Source organism: Plasmodium brasilianum, chromosome 14, assembly GCF_023973825.1.
Source record: "Plasmodium brasilianum strain Bolivian I chromosome 14, whole genome shotgun sequence".
Taxonomy (NCBI): Eukaryota; Apicomplexa; class Aconoidasida; order Haemosporida; family Plasmodiidae; genus Plasmodium; species Plasmodium brasilianum.
This window is the reverse complement of record NC_090127.1, coordinates 2696618-2715000: the sequence shown is the minus strand read 5'-3', so window position 1 is coordinate 2715000 and position 18383 is coordinate 2696618. Positions and strand designations below refer to the sequence as shown.

Here is an 18383-nt window from a genome sequence, read left to right as displayed (position 1 = left end):
AGCATTCAGGCTTTTAAGGTTTTTCGTTTTGTTTTCGTTTTCGCTATTGCTAATTTCTTGTAACACACATATCTAATAGTGAACCCCGGGAGGAATAACAGTTCATCTGTAACCAAAATTTACTTAAATGTTTGTTTTACTCATTACATTTGAAGGATTACAAACATAATATTATAAAAAAAAAAATAAAATAAATATATTGTTTTCCGTAAAACAAAGAAAATTTGAAGTTAATAAGTTTTAAGAAGGGAAAATATATTAATATTCAAAAGAGGAGTAATAATAAAGGAACAAAAACATAATTATGTGCAGTGGCAATGGTAATGGTAAAAGGCTAATGAAAAAAAAAAAAAAAAAAAGGCGTAAAACGGTGTCTGTAAATATAAGTAAAAAGATACATACGTTGTTAATAAAGGATAATTAACAATCATATTAAAAAAAAAAAAAAAAGATAAATAAGGCAAAGATTATTGCTATACGAAACTCATTTTATATTACAAAATTAAAAAAAATATATATTGAAATACGCAAAAAGGTGATATCTCTTTATGTATACGTCTTTGCGCGCATATGTAAAATGCATTTAATCGCGTTCAAAGAACATTAAGACAACAATTACAAAAAAAAAAAAAAAAAATACATTTAATTTATTATACAGAAAAAAATTAAAAAGGCTTTTTCTACAAAAGATTGTATTAAATAATTACCTACTCTAACATCAAATGCGTCATTATTTTACATAAAATTAACTATATCGGATTTTAATATAAAGATATAAAACTACTTGTAGAACTATAACCTCATATAGTACAAGAAGAGCAATGAGGAGAACATAAGTGGTTGTAAAATGAAAAATTACTGTACAAAATATAATTACTATAATTGATATAATTAAAAAAATTAAATTAAAGGAAAAAATATATTTGAAATGTAATATAGGTATATTATTATCATTCACTTCATTATTTAATATGGAAGCAATAGTCCTCAATAATTCATCTTGCAAAAATTCTTTATTACTATTATTATTTACTAACCAGTTAAAATCTCTTTCTTCTTCTATTTTTGCAGTACCTGTTTTACATATTGTACATAATAAAGGATCCAATTTATTTAACCCTAATAATTTAGATCTTAGCGAACTTAACTTTTGTGTTTTCCTCCAACTAAACCAGCATTTCTTATGAACACATGCTGTACATAACGAACAGCACGAAAGCAAAAGTGAGTTTTCCAATTTTTTTTCTAAGCATATAAAACAAAATAACTCTGCTTTGTCTTCTATGTTGTTGCTCTTTCTGGTCAATTCCCCCTTTAGTTTTACCTCTTCACTTAATTTGAAATAATCACCACCCATTTATTCCAAAATGAAAAAAGCAATAAAACTGCACATATGCAGTTTCATATGTAAAGCAAACATAAATATATATGTATATACACGCATATACATATATGCATACATATGTATGAAGAAACCGCAAGGTACATTGTTTAACTTATTAATTTATGTTAAAGTATTGTTGTTACTTCTTTCCACTGTTCAACATTTTGTACGAAGTTTGGCTATAATCACAATGTTTTTCCAACAAAAAAAAAGGGAGTAAAAAATGGGAATAAAAAATGGGAGTAAAAAAAGAAATGAAAAAAAAGAATAAGAAAAATGCTCATAAAATATTATTACATTAAAATTGTTAAGGGGAAATTTAAAAAAAAAAAAAAAAAAAAAAAAAAAATACAATAAAGAATAAAGAATACACTTTATTTTTGAATATTTATTAAAAAAAAATATGGAAGGATTAAATATATACTAATTTCTTGGCAGCGCTATGAAATTACGGAGATAAAATTATGATTTTTTATCTACTACTGAATTGAAGTATTGTAGTGCAAATAAAAAATATTTAAAACATTGCCATAAATAAAATATATAAGCACCATGGATGATTGAAACAGATTCGCCATTTAAAGCATATTTTAAGAAAAAAATAAAAATTCGAAATATGGGAATATCCATAAATATTGCATTATTTCGTATAAATAATTAGCAAAATATTTGTTGAAAAAGATAATATATATGTATGCAGCTCTTCCTCGACATCTTTCTGTAATTCGCTTAACACGCCATTCGGCAACTACAGTTTGAAATGTGAATGTTACTGAAAAGAGAATAAAAATGTTAAAAGAAATTGATGGTACTTTTCATTTTCCTTAACATCGCCTATATGCAAATTCAGTAATATTTACGTATGTATAAAAAATATTATTATATATATATTTGCAAATTTACATGCAAGATACAAGGGGATTATAATTTTTGTTTACATTTAAATATGAATAACATAAATAAATTTATTTTTAGTGTACACTTAAAAAAAATTTTCATTTTTATACTTGAATAAAAATAAACATACTACATTTTAGCAGTTTTGGCATACTTTTTAGGGGTTCCAAAAAAAAAAAAAGAAAGAAAAAAAAAAAAAATCGTATAACCTAACGTCATGTATCAACAGAACATATGCACACTTACATATGTATATGCATACAAAACTATTCATAAACCCAAGAATTTTTTTTCTTTTAAGCATAACACTCAGTGCCCCCTGCAAGACTAGCTCATTTGAAAATGATGCAAACAAATGACGATAACAATTTCCCATAATGCTGTTATTTTGTACTTATTAAGAGGTACCAAACTGATGGTGCTCATTAATTTTCATATTTAAACTGTTAATGCATTTATATCATATCAATACATATAGGCCTGCTTATGTACAAATTTAAAGGTCTCTATAAGTACTAGAAAATCCCCCCACTTAGGTATTCCAAGACTTGACGATTTATTAATAAAATGAACATTATGTTATTTTATTAGTTTTGTTTCGTTTTGCCAAAAAAAAAAAAAAAAAAAAAAAAGGGGAAAAAAAAAGAAAAAGACATTGGTAATAATTATGAACCATAACTTATATTCCACAATGTCGTTATAAATGTAAAGTTATATAACCTCAATGGATAAAAATTGTATACTTCATAAAAAAATTTTTTTTTAATATGCACTAGTATTAAAAAATATTTAAACAAGAAAATTAATGCACTTAATAATACGGGTACTTACATATTGCACAAATATACATATATATTCTCCCATTCATTGACAGATTAAAAAAAGCATGCATACTTACAATGAGCACCTTTAATTTGAGAATTAAATGTATGCAAGTCATCGCTTTAATGTAGATATATATGGAGTGGAATCTTCAAAAATTATTGTGCACTCAAATATAATATACGCACAACATTTTCATGACATAATTTTGTGCCTTAATAATATAGGTATATTTAAAAAAAAAAAAATATAAATTAATGGAAAAACTAAATAGCAATGGAACAACTAAATAACATTGGAAAAAAATAAAGCGTTTTTGCATTTTTCGTAAGTGTAACATCTGCAAGCACGCAGTACATTTTTACTTTATCGATTAGACGCACTTCATGGTTTCGTATTCAGTAGATACATACACATAATGTTAAAGACAAAACTTGAAAATATAAAAAGCACAAAGAAGAATTAAACGCACACATCTGATGTGTGTGTGGACGGGAAGTAACAATAAATCAATCCTTCCATGATATCGAGACGATATCACACAGTAATATTATACATAACACTTGTGCATATTTCTGTATAAATGATAGATAGCCATTAATTACCTATTGTTTTTCATAATAACATAGAGGGAGTTATTATTCCGGGGTCCTCAACTACAGCGTACTCAGCGAAATTTTCCTTATGATCAAAAGAAGGAAGTATATCATTATGAATCAAAGAATCAATTAAGACATAAAGTTCAGCATATGGGAGATCGGTAGGTAAAATACATCGTTGTATATAATCACCAAAAACGTTTAAATAAGGAATAATTTGTTCTTCACTCTTTATTAACGTTAAATAATTTAAATGATGTTTTATACATATTTTATACATGTTAATATTATTATTTAACATTGGTATATTTAGTTCTAATATAGTTTCTAAATCATGTAAAATAAATAGTAGTGCATCTCTACATAAATTTATTCTTGCATCAGCACCTTCAATATCATTACTAGTATCATTATCTATAGTATTATTGTTCTCATTCTTAGTACCATTGATAGAATTCATATAGGTATTTTTATATTCATAATTACTTATATTTTCTTCAGAATTCTTTATATTAACTTTATCATCCTTTGACCAACTATCCTCATCACTATCTTCATTAGACGGTTTTTGTGAATTTCGAAATGCAATAGCTAATTTCCTTGCACCTTCAAAACCATATTTATTAACAGAAAAAATTCTTTCAATTCTTTTACATTTTTTATAAGCTTGTCCTACCCATCCCATTCTCTGAGGTGTAGAATTAAACCATACGCCTCGAACTTTAGGCATATTTTTACTCATAGATAAATATTTTAATCGTAATTCTTCAACTGATGGTCTACTTGATTTAGATGCTTTACTGACACAATTATTGTTACTATTACTTTTCTTTTTTTTATTAATAAATCGATCCCATACTTCTCCTCTTATTCTAGCCTTTTTCCATTCAATTGCTAATCTTTTGGCTTCTTCACATCCATGTTTTTTAACAGCAAAACTTTGAGCACATTTGATACCATTTATTTTATGCTCACCAAACCATCTTTGTGAATTCTTATCATAATATACACCTGGTATTCTTTTCAATTCATCATTTTCTTCTTTTACCATTCCCCCATCTTGCCCATCTCCTTTTTTGGATACATTTTTAATATAACTCTGTGGGTTATGCGTTGGACAGTTTGCTAATGTACATATAGTAATATCTATTTCGTTTTTTATCACTGATCCTACAGGGTTTGATGTTCCATTTGACATATCATTAGAAACTTCGTTGGTCAGCTCGTTCGTCAGTTCGTTTTCCATTCCGTTGGTCAAGTCGCTTGTCAAATTGTTCATCGATTCATTTGCCGTTTCCTCCTTTTCATTATCTCTTTTTCCATCCTCGTGTTTTACGACGCTTTCATTGTAACTCAAGTTATTATTCGGAGCTTCCTTATGAGTATCGCATGCATCCTCCGACAATTTAAGCGATTCCGTGCAAAGAGAATTGACAATCTGCTCTCTTCCCTGGAATCTGCTCACGCCTTGGTAATTGCTGTAGCTGTAGTTGTTATTACTATTCATATTAACATTACTATTACTACTAATGTTGTTATAGTTACTATTACTACCATAATCGTTACTGCTTCTACCCTTGCCGCCTTTAACGTCACTACTTATGTTCACCTCATTGTGGTAATCTAGTTGCTCTCCCTTCACTCGGTTTAAATTTATATTTAAACTGTTGGTCCTATTTAGCAAAAATTCTTTACCTTCATTCCCACAATTTTTATTATGCAATGTGTTCTTGTGTAAATGTGATACATCGGGTCCTTTATAATCAGAAAATGATGAAATATTCCTTTTCAAAAATAAACTTAAAAATGTGTTATTATCATTATAACTTTTACTTTTAAATAACATCTTCTTTTCAAATTGAACATTTCTATTCCCATAATTATTTGAGTTTTCTTTCATCTTATCTTCATACCCCTTTGATACTTGTCTTAAGATATTTTCCCATAATAAATCTTTATTATTCTCATCAAAATTATCACTAGTCATATGATATGTTAAATTGAGACTACTATTCATACTAACGTTAAATTGATGTGCTAACTGCTGTTGTAATTCATCTTGTGTTTCTATTAGCGTATCCTCTTCCTTTTCATGATTTTCTTTCTCTTCTACTTTTTGTTTCTTTTGATATATATCCATACTACCATTTCTCATTGATTCATTAATTATGTACTCATTATTCAACGCTGCCTTTGGAGTAGCTTTATTATCTACCTCCATTTTATTTAATAAATTAATAAAATGCTGCTTATTCCTCTGGTTGATGTAATGCTCATTACTTAAATCATTGTCAATAACTTTAATATTCGAACCATTTATATTGGCTTCGTGAGGAGTAGACGTATTATATAAATCCGCTACGTTACTCTTATCACATCTTCTCCTCTTTTTATCGTAAGAGTTATTGCCATTTTTATTTATGTGTGAATTCGTTTGCGAGTTAACGTTTAAGTTACTAGGTAGATTTTCCTCCATGGGGTATTTATTGGTATACGTATTTGATGACCAATCATTCACGCTGCAATTATTTGAACTAATTTTTAGATTATCATTGCTATAACTACTGCTTGTGCTTGTGCTTAGCAAATTACTTGGTAGATTCGAATGCAATTTGAAGTAGTTATCATTACTGCTATTTACATTACTCCCTTTCATAATATCAGACATATACATTTTATGCTGCTTTTCATTATTCGATATATCTCTATATTTTTTATTACACATATCATCCGAATCGTACTTCTTAATATTACTTAACATTTCATGATTGTCATAATAATTTCGTACATGCATTGATTTAATCTCATCATCATTCCCCACAAAATCAATGCTATCACTATCCGTCCTACTTTTACGATAACGTAATTCATCCACAATAGCGGAATATTTGTTAAAATCATTTTCATCATTCTGTGTCTTTTCGTTCATAACTTCATGTGAATGAGAATTGGACATACTGCAGATATCATAGCTATTTCCACTGCTACTATTATACACAGAGGCTCTACCTTGTATATTTTCATTAGCCCTTCTTCTATTTCCGTCAACTGCTTTTCCCGCTTCATTTCTATTCATTACTATTTTTCTCTGCTCATTATTACTATTCCATTCATTATAATTAACGGAAAGCTTTATTTTCTTGTAATGATCATTATTTATATGGAATTCTTCTTTGTTCATTCTGTTAGCAGCACTGTTTAATTCATCCACATATTTTACATCATTACTGTTATCATTATAATTGATTACATTAATTAAATTATCATGATTATCATTCGAATGACGTTTTTCATTATCATATTCTTCGTCATAGTGCAAAACTTCATTAAGCTCCTTTTTATTACCTGGCATGTTCGTATACTTTTTCGCTTTTTTATTCTTACACTCCTTTACACTATTGTTTTTTACATCCTCTTCTTTCATATTTACATCATAATTAGAATTATTATCATACGCATCATATCTTGCATGGTTTAACAAATTATGTTCATGTAATTTAATTATAATGTCCTGTAAATTTGCATTGTTTTCTAATAATTCCTTTAATTTATCTTTTCTTAACTCTTTTGTTGTTTCATCATTATTAAGTAAATTCAATAAATCCTTAAAATGGTATTTTCTTTTCTTCTTCAAATTATCAAAATGAGCAAAATTCTTCAACCCATGATCGCATTCCTCACTTCGCATTGCATTATGCACTTGGCTGTGCACTTGGTCCCTATTCACTTCATCTCCAATATCACATAGTACATCATTTGTTACCGTATTTAACGCTCCCCTCTTAACACATGGATGATGCGTTATATTTTGCTTTTGTACCTTCTGTTCGTTATAAAATTTTTGCACATTTTCGCTTTTATTCAAGCTCATACAGCTTACCAGCGCACTCAACAAATTTTTTTTTATTAACTCATCTCTATTACCTCCATTTTTCATATTTAAAAGGCCTTTATATATATCTTCATAATGAAGAGAATATAAGTCATTCTTATTTTTCGAAAAATCATCTTCCTGCACATCATTTCCGTTTATCTTATGCGCAATATTCTTTTTTACGAATTTTTTTTCTTTAACTTTTTTTACTTTTTTCTTTACAACCTTCATTTCGTTATTATAATTTTCATTCCATTCACTACAGCAATTTTCTTCCTCTTCGATAACCTCTTCAGTCAACTCTTCATCTATTTCGTGCTTACTATCCTTGTTAATGTTTATCAGTTCATCCTCAGTCTGCTCCACCTCATCCTCGATGTATTCTTCATCTGCCCCCCCCCTTTCTCCCTCTTTACACGTTCTAACGTTATAGGTAAACGATTCCTCAGATTGCGAATTAACAGATTCATTTATTTTTTTGTGGTAAATTACAGAGTCATCTATATCTACCTCCTCATGAGCATCAACAATGAAATTCAAATTTTTATAGGATTCTTCATTTCGTTTTAAATAGTCAAAATGTTCATCACGTATATCTTTCAGACTTGATGAGTACATATCGTTATATGATACATTTTTCAATAACAGTGAATCATGACTATTCAGTGATGTATCCTTCTGCTGTTTTTCTATCCCATTAAATAACAATGTTTCATTCGGGTTTGCATTTTCAAGTTCATTAGTATTCTTTTTGTTATAATTATCATTGCTCTCCTTGTTATACATTAAATAATAGTTGTTCTGACAGTTTATGTTCACTAGTTTAGAACCGCATATTATATCCAAACTTTTCTTAACATTTTTACTATCATTTATACCATACTTATTTTCATATACATCACTAGTTGAGTATTTACTGCTCATTGAATTATTTTGATCCCTATTTGTTCTCTTCATCAAAGAACTATTACAACTTGACGGATCGTCGATCGCTTCATTCGCGCATTTAGTATGGCCTACGCTGTTTGCTGTATTATATTTAACTTTGCATAATTTCTGTTTGTCATAATACCCATTATCTTCAGTTACATAAACATCTTCATTATTTTTGCTGCTGCAATTCCTACTAATATTGCTACAGGTGTTGCTACTGGTATTACTATTGCTACTGTTATTCATCTTTTTGTCCTTCTTACTCTTGAATGCCTTTTTATTATTCAAAATGCACATCTTATTATTACTACTTCTTACTTCACATGTATTTTCGCTATGTTCTCCACTCAACACCTTGTGTGAGTTTACGACCGCATTCTTTCTATTTGAACAGTTATTAACTGTATAGTTACAATAGTCATAACCGCTTAATGAAGATTTCATTTTTATATGTTCGGACGTTTTTAACATATTTTCCCGAATATTACTTGATGAAGACGATGACAATGAACATGATGACTTGATCATAATTTTCTTGCACCTGTCATTTAAACTAACATTATTATTATTTAAAGCAAAATTACATGAATCGGTATCCATAAGATTGTACGCTTTGTCCGTATACCTTTCCTGATCTTTCATAACATGATCACTACTGGTGCGCAATCCTGGAATCTTCTTACTGTCTCTATCATTGATCAGCTTCTTATTCTGTATATTCAAATTACTACTGTTTCCCCTGTTACCGCAATTATCACGCGCAGACATGCCATTATTTTGACCACAAAATTCTTCTTTCTGATCAACTCTGTTACTTGTATTGTTACTACTGCCACTGGTACTAGTACTACTTCTTCCGTTGCTTCTCCCTCTACTTACAGTACTGTCATTATTGACGCACTTAATTTCTGAAAACACATTATTGATCCCATTTTTTAAGTGGTTCACGTTAATGCATTTGTTATACTGCTCTGCTGATGATTTATCATTATTTTCTACATTTTTATTTAATGTTTGTAAATAATTCTTATTATTTAAAACCTTTTTTGCTATATCATTTTTAAAAATATTATCCTCTTCTGAAATCATATGAATATCTGTATTGGCTACATTGACAAAATTATTATTATTCGTATTAATCTTATTTATATTGTGCAACATTTTATCAATATAATCCTTATTGTTATATTTAACAACATTTGATTCACTATTTTGTTTGTCTTTTGAATATATTTTTTTCTTTCTACTTGTTAATATTTTATTAAATGCATCATTATTTTCAGGTGCATTTTTTCTGTCCATGTAATCATTAACTCTATTATTTTGTTTGTGTTGATAAGCAGCTGAATGTTCTTGATACATGCTATCCACCTTGTCTGTAAAATTAGATTCGTCTGAACCATAATGTGATACTTCACAATTATTTTCTTTGCCTTGCTCATTTTGTATATATCTACCAATAAACTTTGTATCCATTTTTATTTCACACTTTTCCTCATCTATTATATTTATTTCACTCACGCTTGAATGGGTATTACTTGGAACCATTTTACTATGAAACGTTTTACCATTCATATTGTTACTGCTGCTGCTATTGCTGTTGTTACTGCTGCTGCTATTGCTGTTGTTACTGCTACTACTATTGCTGTTGTTACTGCTACTGTTATGAACGCTACTATTGCTTTTGTTATTATTGCCGTTATTACCGTTATTGCTGTAACTACTACTACTACTACTACTGTTGCCTTTGTATTTACTCTGTTCCAATTTAGCACCAGCATTAATGTTAAATAACCTTATCAGAGACTGATTCACGTTATTACTGAAGTTAATTTCATTATATTTACTTGAACTGTCATAATTCTCAACTTGTGTTTTGTTCCCATATATACTACTGCTATGTACAGTATCATGTGAGCCTCTTAAGTCCCCATCATAATCACATTCATCATTTAACGTTGTGCTTCTTCTATCACTATTGTTCTGTCCATCATCATGCATTCCATTTTTATTTAGTACATTTATCAAATCGTATGTTGAGTTATTATAACCATTATTTCTTTGTTCATAATATTTAGGAAAATATAAATTCCCCTTTTCTTCATAACATCCATTTTTTGTTTGATTATTGCTATTTGTATTATACCCATCCCTTTTTTTTTTTATCTTTTCATTCTTCGATAATTTTTCTTTTGCATTCATTTCATAATTCATTGCTTAAAAAGATTTACAGGAAATGTGTACAATAAAAATAAAAAAAGTTATAGGAAAAATAGATCAGGAAAATAGGATCACATGTATATACAGAAATATATATATATACACGAATACATATATATGTCTACCTATATACATTGATATAGCTATGGTACATATGACTACATAAATACTCATATGTAAATATATGTACATATATATATACATATGTACACGTTTGTACAAATTTATGAACATTCATATACGCACACCCATACAAGCATATACGTGTAGGGGAAATTCAAAACTTTAATAATCTTGTAAAAAATAAAAAAAGTAATTTAAAAAGAATTATTATATAAATATGCTTGTGCATATATATTAACAAAGATACTGATCATGCCATAAACTTCACATAAAAATAGAGAGGCAAAAACTGTTTATGCTTTCTTGTTATATTAATACAAGTTATTCGCAAAAAAAATAAAAATGTCTTATTTATAAAACAAAAAAAAAAAAAAAGAAAGCTAAAAAAGGAAAAAAAAAAATTTCTTCACTGCTTTAGCATTGTCTAATGCGTAATTTTCATTCTAACGTACATATAAAAAAGGTGTTTATGTATATAAATCTTTACAATTTCAGACGTTTACATATACATATATGAACGTTTGTGTAGTGTTTTTATTAACAATATATCATGTAAACTCACTTGTAATATGTAGGCATATATATATGGATATATATGCATATATTTAATTAAAATAAAAATAAATGTATTCGTGCATTAATAATTTATGATTGCCACGTATATGTTTATACATACTACGCAAGGGTAGAATGAACACTTAGTTACAATGTATTCATAATTATTGTGTTCTTTTCTGAATATGTACGTAAATGAACATATACAAGCATGCAAATATATATATACAAGCATAGTTGCACATGTGCCTACATTTTTGACAACCTATACAACGATATAAGTAGTAAACGTAAAATTATTTAGTGTCCATGAAAAATTAAAAAAAAAAATTTAAATATGTGTTCATAAATAAAGTGTGAAAAAGTGTGAAATATGGCTTTGTCATCTTGACATATTTTCAATAAGAAATTTTAAATATTAAAAAATCTTAAAATGCTAAAAAAAAAAAGAGAGAGACAAAAGTGAGGAATTAAGACAAATTGAATTATTCGTTATATACTTTTGTAAATAGTATATTTTTACGACACGTAAGTATTTTTCCATTAAATATATATATATATATATATATAGGTACATATATATGGTAACAATTTTATTAATAATTCATTTATTACTATTATATAATGTTATGCACCTATTTCATATACACACTCTATATAATTAATAATAAGAATTTTCCTTTTGCTATTAGTAAAAAAGATACATATGTGCATTAAATACACAATTGTTTATTTAAATAAAAAATATGATATAACGATGTACATCATATATTTTTGACAATTCATGAGAACATGTACATAATTTTTTACGAAAAGGCATTTATAAGTATGATAGAAATAAGTAAAAATTTTACTGTTGAGTACATATTTATAAATTAAAAAATAAACATTACAACACTTAACAAAAATATGAACACATATTTTAATTTGCCAAGCAATTTACTATATTTCTATTATATATTGTTGTCTTTCTTACATAATTTTGTAATATAACGTTTTCATGCTCATACAACGTAATATTTTTTTCTTTCTTTTTCTCTTTTTTTTTTTTCCTTAAAATTAAATAAATTTAAATATTCATAAGATACACAAATGTATATTATGAACAAAAAAAAAAAAAAAAAAAAAAAAAAAGACGAATAAAACGAAAAAAGTTATATTTAGTAAAAAATTTTTAAAAATAATAAGAAAAATAAATTGTACCAATAAAAGGAATATTTATATATTAATAAAAATATAAATACCTAATATTCAAAGTAAATAAAAAAAATATATATATATATATATATATAATATATTTCTTTTAAAGAAATATATTTATGTAAATTTTTTAGACATGATATTCAACTTTAATAAAAGTGTAAAAATGCATAAAAAGTAAAACAATGTATGCAAATAAAAAATTTATATCGTAAAAACTGAATAATAATATATTTAAAATGGTGGAGAAATATCTATAATTAAAGCATATGAATTTTTTTTTTTAATTTTTATAAAATGGATGAACTCTTATATAACTTATTTCTTTTTTTGATTAAATTCATGCACTTCATTCAACAAAAAAAAAAAAAAAATACATATACTTAAATTTTTATATACTCATTCATACATTTATCTATACATATATTTACGGAAATGGATACGTGTAAGTATACAAATATATATATATATATATATATATATATATATGTATGTCTTAGTATATACAAGTTATATTGCTGACATGGACTAGTAGTATTATAAAAAAATAAAAGAAAAACAAGTGACGCTGACAGAAATAATGACAAAGACTAAAAAATAAACGAAAAAAAAATTAAAATTTAAAAAGTGTTATTAATGAAACTCTTTCATATAATTTATATCCTTTTTTAACTTTGCAACTTTCTCATTATATCCCTAATTAAGCGTTTACAATTTTATAAGTCCAATGGAACAATTGCTTTTACAATTAATAAAAAAAAAATAAAAAAACAGTGTGAACAAAAAATTTTTACATATGTACATTATATATTCACAAAATAAATAATTACACAATATGTCACAAGAAAAAAAAAAAAAAAAAATTCATGGTAAAAAAATTCCTTTTAACTATGTATATACTAATATTTATGTATATAAGAATTATTTATGCTTAAGCGTATTTGTACATATGCATATTTATATATTCATATGTATATTTATATATGCATATGTTAATTTATTTACGCTATTGGGTATTTTACACATTTGCGTATTTATTGATATGTATATTTACTTTACATATACGTATTTATATATATATATATGTATGCGAGTTTTTATTAATACTCATAAGCATTTGTGTATATGCCTAAAAATGTATACGTATATGTGCATACACACGTACATATATACATGTATATATATGTACTTTATGGGATAATGTTATAATGTGTGTAAACGGGGAAAAATGAAGAAAATAATGTCATACACACACATGTATATTTTTTTAATGTTTTATGAATAAACAATATGACGTATGTAAAAAGGTCTTCAGTAGTGTATTTCATTTTTATGTTTAAGCATTGTGCTTTACACATATATATAAAAATATACGTAAATAAATATATATATATATATATATATACATATGTGTACGTATATATTTATGTTTGTATATATATGTTTTACTGTAAATGATTTACCATTTTTTTATTATATCTATTTATTTTTATTTAATAATATACTATTTTACATTTGAATTAAATTTTTTACTTTCTTTTTTAACGTCCATTTATGTTATGAATTTTTGATCAATTATTTTATTTTATTTTTTTTTTTTAAAGTATTTTTTCATATTTTTATTTTGCAAATATCACTTTAATTTTCTTTATCATTTATTTTTATATTTTAGAGCATTAGTGAATTCTTGTTTGCATGTGTGCATGTGTCTATTTAATAAAGCACTACTAAGAATTTGTAATTAATGTTAAAAAACTTTTATATTTTGCCTTATAATATTTTAAAATCGTGCTTTAATATGTGTATATATATATATATTTGCGTTATATTATATATATATTATATGTATATGTAAATTTAATTATTATAAGAAAAACAGTTCAGTGCTGTGTAAATGTACACATATGTAAAAATACATATATATGCGCACATATAAACATATGTTTGCATACATATACCCATCACATATGCATACATACATATACTCACAGTACATGGATATATACATATATCATATATGCGTATATACATATGTATAATATATATGAACACATTTGTGTGACAGTTTAAAATATACTCATATATTTATATGTATACATACATATATATATAGTGTTATATGTTACATAAAATCTGATTTTATGTAATGCGTGTTAACACACTGTTTTATAAAAATCAAAAATATTTTAAAATGTTATTAAAATAGCAAAAAATATATAGTTTAATAACTTAAGGAAAAATTTCTTTTAGGATGAACTTGTTAAAATATATATGTCATATTTTTACTAATAGTATATTTAACTTCATTTTTTCTTATTTTATAATATTTTATTTTTTTGTTGCTCACCTTTCATTATATTATTTATTGATTTGTATACTTTTATTCTATTATTTATGAACACTTTTTTGAAAAAAAATATTAAAAATAGATCAGCTTTTTTTTTTTACACCTATAGCTGTTTTATTTTTTATTTTATTTTTTTTCGCTCCTTCACTATATTAAAACGTTTATTACAGATTTGAACTTTAATCTTTTCTATAATCCTTTTCTAAAGACATATAATTTATTGATTAAAAGAAAATTCATATAAAAAAAAATATATATAATTTACTTAGTAATACTCAGTATGTCAAATCTATGTATCATATTTTAATATCGTTTTTAGATTACAGAAAAAAAAAAAAAATAGTAAAAATTGAATGCATGCACACGTCCTAGATTGTATACAATTTCCAATGATCAAAAAAAAAAAAAAAAAAAAAAATTCGACTGATACAAATCAGTTTTTTGTTTTATTATTTTTACTTTTTTCTTATTTAACCTATTGCAAAAAGTGAAATTGCTACTATACGTAGTAGAACAAAGTGCTATAATAAAATTAACACAAGGATCATATGAAAAATTTAAAACGCTATCAGGTTTTTTTTGCGCTTTTCCTTTGCGTTAACATTGAAAAATTATTCAAATTATATAAATATAGTGTATACTCATATACGCGTACATATCTATTCATACGCATATATACATGTAAATATACATATATATATATATACATACGTATATACATACATGCATACACATGTATACATGTACCGTTCTTCCCGGTGTGCTAAAAAAAGTTCAGCACAAGAAATATTATTTAATTTCTTCAATGGTATGTTTTACTTATATGTTTTAACATGTTTAGCTTTCTTTAAAATTAAATGAAAAAAAAAAAGAAAAAGAAAATGAAAAAAAAAAAGAAAAAGAAAATGAAAAAAAAAAAAAAAGAAAATGAAAAAAGAAAAACGAAAAACGAAAAATATACACATGTTACATATTCAATATTCAAACTATTTATGTTTCAGAGATATAGTAAAAAATACATTTTAAAAAAGATTGTATATTATATTATATATTATATATATATAATATATATATATATTATATAATGCATATGCACAAGGATATCTTATATTTTAAATATTTTTCATTAAAAAAAATTAAAATACACAAAGTTTAAAAATTATAAAAAATTAAAAAGGTTCTAAATTTATAAAATTACAAAAAATTTAATACCCCAAAATAAACATCCAAATTGTTCATTCAAAAGATAAAAAAGCTACGGAAAAATAGCAATATACGAGGAGGGTAAGATATAACAGGAAACTATTAAACAGAATAACAATGTAAAGAAAAAAAAAAAGGTGAAAAAACATAAAAAATAGAGTAAGTTCTGTGTTTTGTATGAACAAAGCAATATAATGTTAAATCAATTTTTTTTCTTCTATGAAGGAGGTTTCCATTGACTACTTCTTGGTGATCTTTTAGCACCTTTATTTGCATTGCCACTTTCAACCATTTGATGTCTTTTTGAATCACGAGGAAAAGATTCAGGTGGCGCTAAAGTGCCTGAGTCGTAAATTTTTTTTACTTGTCTTCTCCAAGGTGTTAAATCAATCTATGTATAAATTATAAACCAAATATAGTAAAATAAAATAAATAAATATGTATGTATGTACACATATACGTATATATATAATGTTATTTGGGTGAAAGTTATTATGCTCTTCGTATGAGGGCACATGCACATACGTGTGTATGCACTGCTTTATGTGCTTTGTTTTTCGAATTCAAGCACCCATCGCATCCACGAAACCCTTGTACAAAATACGAATATATATATGTGCTGTTGAAAAATCTCTTTTCTTTCCCTCCACTTTTAACATAAAAATTATAAATATGATATTCATCGTTTTACAAATGATATTACGATATGTATAACATAGTACATCGTTTATCGAACATGAATTCTCTATAAATAATAAGTATGAAAGATATTACGTGCGGAAAGGTTTGCTTAGGTACATTATTTGGTTTAAATGTTTCTGATGAAATACCGGAATGCATAAAAGGTTTCGTAACATCTGGTGCGAGCTGAACTAAATTTTCGTCAATTCTCAAGTCAGGATTTAAATTCATCTTATAATCCGCAAGCAAATTTGTTAAAGGTAATCTCCATGAGTATCTACATTCCCCCATATGCCACAGCTGAGATCTTGTAGGAGTAATTTTGACATCACTTCTAACGCCATAAATAACATTTTTTTTAGTAATGTATGGATTTCTACCTATATTTTTACATGATTGAATCATCTTAACACTGTCAGGTACCTCATGTTCTAAGGTTATGATTGCTTTTTTATATCTTGGTCCATTTCTATAATAATTAAAACGATAGTCACTTAAATTCCTTCTTCTCTCTGGCACTTTAATTAATGTATTAACTTTGATAACCTTTGCATTATATATTTTTCTTAAATATTCTCGAATTTCAAATTTAGTTAAATTGATAGGCACTCTTAAAGCTAACCTATTTTTTTCTAAAAAAGTTCCTGACTTGTGCACGCTAAAAGTTTGCCATGGAAAAAAAACATTTCTTGGTGTTTTGGGAGGTGTCAAACGAATAAAGCTAAGAAACATAATCAAAAAAATGGGGTATTTAAGCATACATATGGATTGGAGCACACATGTATGTGTTATATCTTATACATGGTGTAAGGATACCTGCGTAATTTGCTATTCTTGCACGTGATTTAAGAAAAAAATATTTCTTCTTTTGTTAGTAATATGTTATAAGGGTATAACATACGGACATATACACCCATACATATGTATTAATATTTAGTATTATTATTACTTTTTTTAAATAATGCTTTGCTTATTCTTTTTCTCTTTTTTTTATTACTTTTTATGTTTTTGAATTATTCTCGAGAATTATTTTATACTGGAGTAATGATCTTACATATGTGTATGCAATTTATTTACAATTCGGCACAATTAAAGTGCAACATTATTTCTTTTAAAATTACGCAAATACGCTTTTATATTATGTGCCAGTGACTTATGTCATATATTATTTTTGTTTTTTAATCGTGTTAAAATAATACTATTCAGGAAATATTGCTAACGTAAGATGATAGAACTAAATTTGAGGGAAAAAATTACTTCTCCTGTGCACTAATAATGGCATAAGAAATGATTATTAAGTATTCGTTGTTACATAGTTAACACGAAAAAAAGAAAAGAATAAAAAAGAAAAGAACAAAATAATAAAAGAACAAAATAATAAAAGAACAAAATAATAAAAGAACAAAATAATAAAAGAACAAAATAATAAAAGGCTTGAAAGATTACTCCGAGTACGCCGAGAGCGCCGAACACGCACAATACTCCCAATAATGACGAACAAAAAAAGAAAGATGGTTAAAGTAGGAAAATAAATTTGTGCGTATT

The 18383-nt window shown here is 25.9% G+C and overlaps 3 protein-coding genes across 3 annotated transcripts; all 3 read right to left on the bottom strand.

Moving 5' to 3' along the window:
- Nucleotides 1-745: 745 nt before the first annotated feature.
- On the bottom strand, nucleotides 746-1357 carry MKS88_005783 (uncharacterized protein; the record flags this gene model as incomplete). The annotated part of the gene is made up of 1 exon (XM_067219076.1): nucleotides 746-1357. One exon carries the CDS (start codon nucleotides 1355-1357, stop codon nucleotides 746-748), a length of 612 nt encoding a protein of 203 aa, XP_067070988.1.
- A 2361-nt stretch (nucleotides 1358-3718) lies between these two features.
- Nucleotides 3719-10723, bottom strand: MKS88_005782 (AP2 domain transcription factor; the record flags this gene model as incomplete). The annotated part of the gene is made up of 1 exon (XM_067219075.1): nucleotides 3719-10723. The coding sequence occupies one exon, from the start codon at nucleotides 10721-10723 to the stop codon at nucleotides 3719-3721; it is 7005 nt and encodes a 2334-aa protein (XP_067070987.1).
- Nucleotides 10724-16374: 5651 nt separating this feature from the next.
- Nucleotides 16375-17570, bottom strand: MKS88_005781 (ribosomal protein L23; the record flags this gene model as incomplete). The annotated part of the gene is made up of 2 exons (XM_067219074.1): nucleotides 16375-16548; nucleotides 16932-17570. The coding sequence occupies 2 exons, from the start codon at nucleotides 17568-17570 to the stop codon at nucleotides 16375-16377; spliced, it is 813 nt and encodes a 270-aa protein (XP_067070986.1).
- Between the last annotated feature and the right edge of the window lie 813 nt (nucleotides 17571-18383).